At 46.1% G+C, this 7500-nt stretch overlaps 1 protein-coding gene across 1 annotated transcript in view; it reads right to left on the reverse strand.

Annotated features, from left to right (window-relative positions):
- The window catches only part of LOC119583620 (serine-rich adhesin for platelets-like), a 93301-nt gene that overhangs the window by 188 nt on the left and 85613 nt on the right, over positions 1 to 7500 (reverse strand). The window contains 10 exon segments of the mRNA XM_037932204.1: positions 1 to 466; positions 719 to 963; positions 1805 to 1937; positions 2341 to 2458; positions 2650 to 2899; positions 3032 to 3119; positions 3607 to 3861; positions 5751 to 5852; positions 6425 to 6871; positions 6873 to 7500. The exon segment at positions 1 to 466 is cut by the window's left edge and continues 188 nt beyond it; the exon segment at positions 6873 to 7500 is cut by the window's right edge and continues 1747 nt beyond it. Coding sequence (XP_037788132.1) covers positions 212 to 466; positions 719 to 963; positions 1805 to 1937; positions 2341 to 2458; positions 2650 to 2899; positions 3032 to 3119; positions 3607 to 3861; positions 5751 to 5852; positions 6425 to 6871; positions 6873 to 7500 — 2521 coding nt within the window. The 3' untranslated portion in view covers positions 1 to 211.

Here is a 7500-nt window from a genome sequence, read left to right on the forward strand (position 1 = left end):
TTTCATGGCACAAAAACCTTTGTCGCTCTTCCCGTCGAGAAGAAAACGGAAGCCTCTTTCCTTCGTGCAAGAAGACGGCGGTTGCATCTCTCGAATGTCTTTCCAGGAGCGATAATCCTTCTACGAAAGTCTTTGTTCCACTCAGGAGGACGCACGTGAGGTAGAGCCACAAGCGGAGGGGCGGCCACCCCTCCCTCCTTCAGCGCCGCCCCTACAACTCCTCGGTGAACACGTAGGCTGGGTTCTTGTTCCCGCGCACCGCCGACGGGCCGGGGCGGGGCGGCGGCGACAGCCTCGTGCGTCGCGTGGCCAGGTACGATGACTGGCGCTTCGGGTACACGGGCACGGCCACGGGGCGGTTCCATACCTGCTCCTTCGATGACACCATCAGGAAGTTGAGGCAGTTGGTGAGCGCGAGCACGACGGCCGCCGTGTACCATACCATCCGCCATCGCTCGAGGGTGGCCTGTTGTGCAGAGCATTTGAGAATTTTAAGAATAATTCTATCATTACGTCACAATGTACACACACACACACACACACACACACACACACACACACACACACACACACACACACACACACACACACACACACACACACATTTATATGCGTATATCTATCCTCAGGGCCTTTATGCCATAACATCAAAGATGGTACATAATCACAGCGACGAAAGAAAATCTAAAATCACTCCAAACTCCCCCACTCCCCTTACCTGTCCATCCGTGAGATAAGCCACATATAGAGGCGAGAGCACCTGCACAGCTGCGCCAACAGTGCCACTGACGCCGGCGATTGCGGCTGCGTGGTTGGGTGCCAGTTCGATGCCATTGGCCAGGAAGGTGGAGAAGGAAGCCGACAAGCCCAGGGCCAGGGCCATAGAACACCAGACTAGCACAGCGACCTGGGAACAGCTAGACTGCGCTACGGCCACGAGACATCCGGCTGTCACCAGAGCACCTGAGAAAGTAGATGTAGAGAGATGACATTTCCGTGTTTTCCTTTTACCTTTATTGTAATCAATGTCCATGTTAGTGTTACCAGAGTATATATATTAAGTTAGATCAGTAGTTCTTAACCTTTTTACTATCTCACTTCCTCTAGGAATTTGCCCTTCCCTCCTTGTCCCCTTTGGATCTATGAATAAAATTCCTTCCCAGATCTAAAAGAAAATTAAAAGTGTGTTCTTAGTTATTGAGTCACATAATTGAATTTTTCAGTTTTGAACACGCTCTAGTAAAAAAAAAAAAAAAAAAAAAAAAAAAAAAATTAAAGAAATTCCTGCTTATCCCGAAGGTTAATAACCACAGAGTTAGATGCATATATGTTTTTTTTTTTTTTTTTTTTTAATGGAAAGCGTATGGCCACTGTAATCGACGTCATGTGATGCTATGGTAATAAAAGGTACGATATGAGTATCAATGATACTCGTAAAAATAACCTCTTCTCCTATACTGTGAGTGGATATCATAACAGGAATATTATTACCAAAGGATGTTTTCTTCTTGGGTGTCTATAACACTAATTTGGTTTTTATTTATTTCCAATGAAATAAAGATGATGATTAGATGTAATATGAATACAGTTAAAGAACAATAGAGATCATTAAAAAAAATCATGAATAGATAAAAAGCAGCTGCAATAAAACAATAACTCGATAGCAAATATTATAATAAAAGAGAATAACACTATAACAAAGACAATAACACAATGACATACAATAACACTATAACAAAGACGATAACACAATGACATACAATAACACTATAACAAAGACAATAACACCATAACGAGAACTCACAGAGTGTATTCGCTGCCCGACGCACGACCACCGTGGACCGCCGATTCGTGCGCCTCACCCAGTCCGATAAGGTGGCGTACACGATGGCGATGATCCACATGGCGAAGAGAGCCGTGCCCCAAGCTACACGTGCCTGGAGGGTGAGAGAAGGGTTAGGAAATTTTACGGAGGTGCGTTAGGGAGGTTATTTATAAAGTGGGAAAGGGTTTGAGGGGGGGGGGGGGTATAATGGGTTGTAAGGAAGAGTGGGAGAGGGGCTTATTTATTTATTTTTTTTTTTTGGGGGGGGTGGGGGGGGTAAGCATTGCATACATGCAAGTACTTTAACGAACAGTTTCGTAGGTTTCTCCCTGAAAGATTTTCACACACGCACACACACACACACACACACACACACACACACTCACACACACACACACACACACTCACACACAAGCACACAGCTCTTCCCCCCAGCACCAACAACCTTCCACAACACCTTTCTTCCCCCACTAATCCCCATTTCGCCTCACCAGTGCCCACGCCCACACTCTCACCTGGTGATCGGGAACATGCAACACGGTCACTGCATACTCGCGGGCGTGGTGAAGGAGGGTGAACCACGCCCATGAGAAGCCTAACTCAGCTAAGACGACAGCGAAGACGTAACGAGATCTGGGGGGGGGGGGAGGTGAAATTAAATATGATTATTATTGTTGATGCTGAATTAATGTCTTGTTGCAAGGTGGAATAATGATGAGTGAATTGTGCAAACATGAATGCGTGAATAAATGGAGAAAGAAAGAGGAGAAAATGGTAATATGTACACGGCATTTATTTATCTCCACACACACATGCAAACCCACCTGAATATATGAGGCCATGGCACCGGCAGTCCCCTCCAGGCGTGCTGTGCTCCAATACTCGATGTGATGTATGTTCTCTCCTGCGTGGTGATGCGCGGGTGCTTCGCTGGGTTCTCCGCCACCAGGAACTGCCACAGGACGCACCACACGAGAGCCACGGCGCCCTGCAGGTAGAACAGCGCCCGCCACCCGATCACGGTGACCATCCACTCCGACACTGGGCCTCCGAGCGCAGCGCCGACGGCCAAGCCTGGAGGAGGGGCAAGGGGAGAGGTGGGCGGGGCTTAGTTTTATGCTCAGATTTTTTTTTTTTTTTTTTTTTTTTTTTTTTTTTTTTTTTTCCCCCAGATGTATTAAATCATTTAACGGGAAAACAGCATACCAGAATACGTGTAGGCAACCATGACAGTGCGGTCCATCGGCGGCGCCCATTGAGCTAAAACTGCTTGCATGGCCGGGACACACACGCCCTGCAACGTGGGTGAGAAGAATTTGTTTTTATTATTAGTTAAATTCCCATTTTCTATATTTCTGCTTGTTTGTTTGTTTTCTTATCTATTTCGTTTCCTTGTCCTCTTGTTTTCCTCGTGGAATTTTTATATCATCCTAATTATCATTGATATCGTTGTTATTATTAATATGATAATGTTATTATTGCTAATTATTATTATTATTATTATTATTATTATTATTATTATTATTATTATTATTATTAATACTATCATTATTATTGTTATTATTATTATCATTATTATTGTTATTAGTATCATTGCTGTTTTTATTATCATCCTCATTATCATTTTAATTATTTGTTTCATCATTATATATATTTATATCTATATCTATCTATCTATCTATCTGTCTATCTATCTATCTATATATATATATGATGTCATTATCATTATTCCTATTATCCTTCTCGTCACTATCATCACCATCATCCCTCTCACAACGTACCTGCGCCGCGCCGACCATGATTCGAGCAGCGAGGAGCCAATACGGGCCGATGAGGGCGGCCGTGGGCGTGAGGATGGTGAGCACCGCGGCCATGGAAGCGCCCATGAGGAACAGGAGTTTGCCCCCGATCATGCCGGCCAGCCTCCCGCCCACCAGCTGCGTCAGGAGGAAGCCCCACGAGAAGCCAGCTCGGATCCGCGCCTGCAGTTCGGCCTCCCACACGAACTCGCCGTCCTTGTGCTCCTGAAAAGCGGTCTTCGTTGGTTCGGTGTTACTGCCGGGTCGGATTTTAGGATTTCGAGATGGGGAGGGGGGTAGGAAAGGGATAGGGATGTTTTTTCCTTTTCTTACTTATTTTATTTTATTCTATATTCTATTTTAAAGGGGGGGGGGTGGATTTTTTTTCTAAGGGGTGGGAGGGGTATTAAAAAAGAGGGATGGGGCGTGGATAATTTGAAAAAGTAGTGAGGTGGGGGTATTTTAATAGGGGGTGGGGTGGGAGGAGGTATGTTAAAAGAGGGGTGGGAGGGGATTACTTTAAAATAAGGGGTGGATAGGGGTGGGGTTTTAAGGAAGGGGGTAGGGTGGGGGTATTTCAAGAAAGAGGTTAGGGTGGGGGTATTCTAAGAAAGGGGGTGGAATGGGAGTATTTTAAAGCAGGGTAGGGAAGGGGGTATTTTAAACGAGGAATGGGGCGAGAGTCTTTCACGAAAGGGGATGCAGGGGGGGGGCAATATTTTAAGAGAGGAGTGAGGGCACTCTAAAGCAGGGGTGGGATGTTTTGGAGAGGGTGGGGTATTTTTTGGGGAGTAGGGACATTTTAGAGGGGACATTTAAAAAGAAAAGGGTTGGGGTATGAAGATGGAGGCGGTGTTATTCAAAAGAGGGATGGGATATTTAGACATGAGGGGAAGTATTGGATAAAGGGAGAAATATACATTTAAGAGGGATATTGGATTTTTTATTCATTGTTTCATTGGGTTAGGAAGTTAATTGTTTTCAATCTCTCTCTCTCTCTCTCTCTCTCTCTCTCTCTCTCTCTCTCTCTCTCTCTCTCTCTCTCTCTCTCTCTCTCTCTCTCTCTCTCTCTCTCTCTCTCTCCCTCTCTCTCTCTCTCTCTCTCTCTCTCTCTAAAATGCTTTCTGGTTTCGAAACACAAACTCTCTCTTGCATCCTTTTCCCTCCGTCCCACTGTCTCTGTCTCTCATTGTCTGTTACTCTCTTCGTCTTCCTCCGTCTATCCCTCTCTCTCACCTCCTTCACAATAATAATGATACCAAATAACAGCTCTTACGTTGGCTTTACTAATCATTCTGTCCTTGAAGCACATTCTTTCGTTCTACCTTCTCTTTCTTTATTCATCTTTCGTCTTCCTGTTTTCCTGTTCCCTACAGTTTTCTATTCTTATCAACGAACATGAAAAAAAAGAAATCCACTAAATTCACTCGAACGATCAATGTGCCTTCGCAGCAATGGACTTTCTCTTGCTTCTCTCTATCTCCCTCCATCTCTTCTCGTCTCGTTTTTCTCCTTCAATCCGCCCCTCTTCTCTCTCTCTCCATTCATATCTCTTCCTCTTTCTCCCTCCTTCCCTCCCCTACTCTCTCTCTCTCTCTCTCTCTCTCTCTCTCTCTCTCTCTCTCTCTCTCTCTCTCTCTCTCTCTCTCTCTCTCTCTCTCTCTCTCTCTCTCTCTCTCTCTCTCTCTCTCTGCGGGCTAGTACAGTGGTAACGTGTCGGCCTCTCATCCGAGGGGTCGGCGGTTCGCGCCCCACCCAGGCGCGAGAAGTTGCAACTGTCGCCTGGAGGTTACTGCTGTGGCTGGGCACCACGGCGGGCAAGGACTCGGTTCAGCCGAGTCAGCAGCAGCTGACACACGTGAGCAAAATCAAGCAGACAGTATGTCACGCCAAGAATATCCATTGTATCAAATGGAATCCAAACCAAACTCTCTCTCTCTCTCTCTCTCTCTCTCTCTCTCTCTCTCTCTCTCTCTCTTTCTCTCCCTCCCTCCCTCCCTATCTCTCTCCCACCCCCCCTCTCCTCTTCTCTCTCTCTTTTTCTCCCCCCCCCCTTCTCTCTCTCTCTTTCTCCCCCATCTCTCTCTCCATCTTTTTCACACAACCCAGAAAGCGCCGTTCTTTACCTCAGCCAAGCTGGTTCGATCCACCATCCTAGCTTCGAAGCACACCGTCGACGGGAACCTCTGGCCGGCCAGCATGATCTCCCCGTTCGAGTTCTCTTTGTCCTGGCGAAGGAATGCGAGGGTGAGGATGCCGAGCATTGTTGTTATGATCGTTATCAATACTATTATTGTTATTATTATCATCATCATTATCATCATCATCAATTATATAATAACAATAATAATAATAATAATAATAATAATAATAATAATAATAATAATAATAATAATAATTAATTATTATTATTATTATTTTATTATCATTATTGGTATCACTATTATCATCATTATTATTATTATTATTATTATTATTGTTATTATTATTATTATTATTATTATTATTATTATTATTATCATCATCATTTTTATTACTTTTTTATCATTACCACTATCATCAATACGACTACCATAGAATCATTATCATTGTCATTAATTATACCGGGGCGATATTGATAGTGTTATAGTTATTGTTATTCTCGTTATGTGATTGCTCCTATCTGTTATCTGCGTTTCTAACCTTGCTTTCATATAACTTTCTATCATTCTATTTCCTTAATTACAATCAACAATAATGGCATCGCAAAAACTGTAGAGGATTTTTTTTATAGCAACTTCAAAAATAAGATTCAATTTACCGTCTCCTCCTCATCTTCTTCCCCTTCATCTTCCTCTTCCTCCTCCCCATCTTCTTCATCTTCGTCCTCATCCTCATCCTCTTCATCTTCATCGTCGTCGTCGTCCTCATCTTCATCGTCGTCGTCGTCCTCATCATCGTCATCGTCCTCCTCGAGGGACTCGTCCTCGTCGCTCTCCTCGGACTCGTTGCGGTGGCGGAGTCTGTACCAGCGGCCGTCCGCGTCCGTCATCCAGGTGCCAGTGCCGTTGAGGGCCGCGTCGAACACCTCCCCGGAGAAGTACTCTCTCCCCTCGTTACTCGAGTCCTCGTCGCTCTCGTCGCTGTCCTCCTCGCTCGACGACGACGATCCTCCCTCGAGACTCTCCAGGGACTCGCTCGAGGACGAGGAGCTGGAGGACGAGGAGCTGGAGGACGAAGAACTGCTGTCGGTGAAGTTCGTATGTGTTTCGGTTGCTGCCGCCGTCCAATTCCTCGGAGAGCATCCACTCGTAGCTGATGTCGTCTTCGAGCGAGGTCAGGTTCAAGAGGCTGCCAGGGCCAAAGTGGAAGCCGTCGGGGAGGGTGGAGTTGCCGTCGGCGAAGGTGAAGTTGCCATCAGCGAAGGTGGAGTTGCCATCGGCGAAAGTGAAGTTGCCATCGGCGACGATGGGGTTGTCACCGGAAAGGGTGAAATTACTGTCGACAAGAGTTAAGTTGCCATCAGCAAGGGAAAAGTTGTCGCCTAGGGAGATGTTGACGTCGGCGAGGGTAAAGTTGCCGTCGCCCGCTTCTGTCGTGACGTTCTGCACCCCCTCCAGAGGTTCTTTGTGAGTCACGGGTTCCTCTTGAGTCAGAAGTTCTTCCTGAATCCGCGTCACCGCCTCTGCCTGCGTCGCCGGCGTATCTTCGGGCGCCTTCTTCTTCGTGGACTCATCGCGCACTTTGCCCGGCTGGCAGTGCTCGGTGTCGGCGCAAGGGTTTTCGTTGCTGTTGTTTTCGGAGAGGAGGTGCTTGTCGTCGACAGATCTCTTGTTTATTTCCTTCGCCTTTTCCGGTGACGGAGAGGAGCTGGGTGCGTCACCAAAGGTCGTGGCC

The sequence above is a fragment of the Penaeus monodon genome, chromosome 17 (genome assembly GCF_015228065.2).
Source record: "Penaeus monodon isolate SGIC_2016 chromosome 17, NSTDA_Pmon_1, whole genome shotgun sequence".
In the NCBI taxonomy this organism is placed as follows: domain Eukaryota; kingdom Metazoa; phylum Arthropoda; class Malacostraca; order Decapoda; family Penaeidae; genus Penaeus; species Penaeus monodon.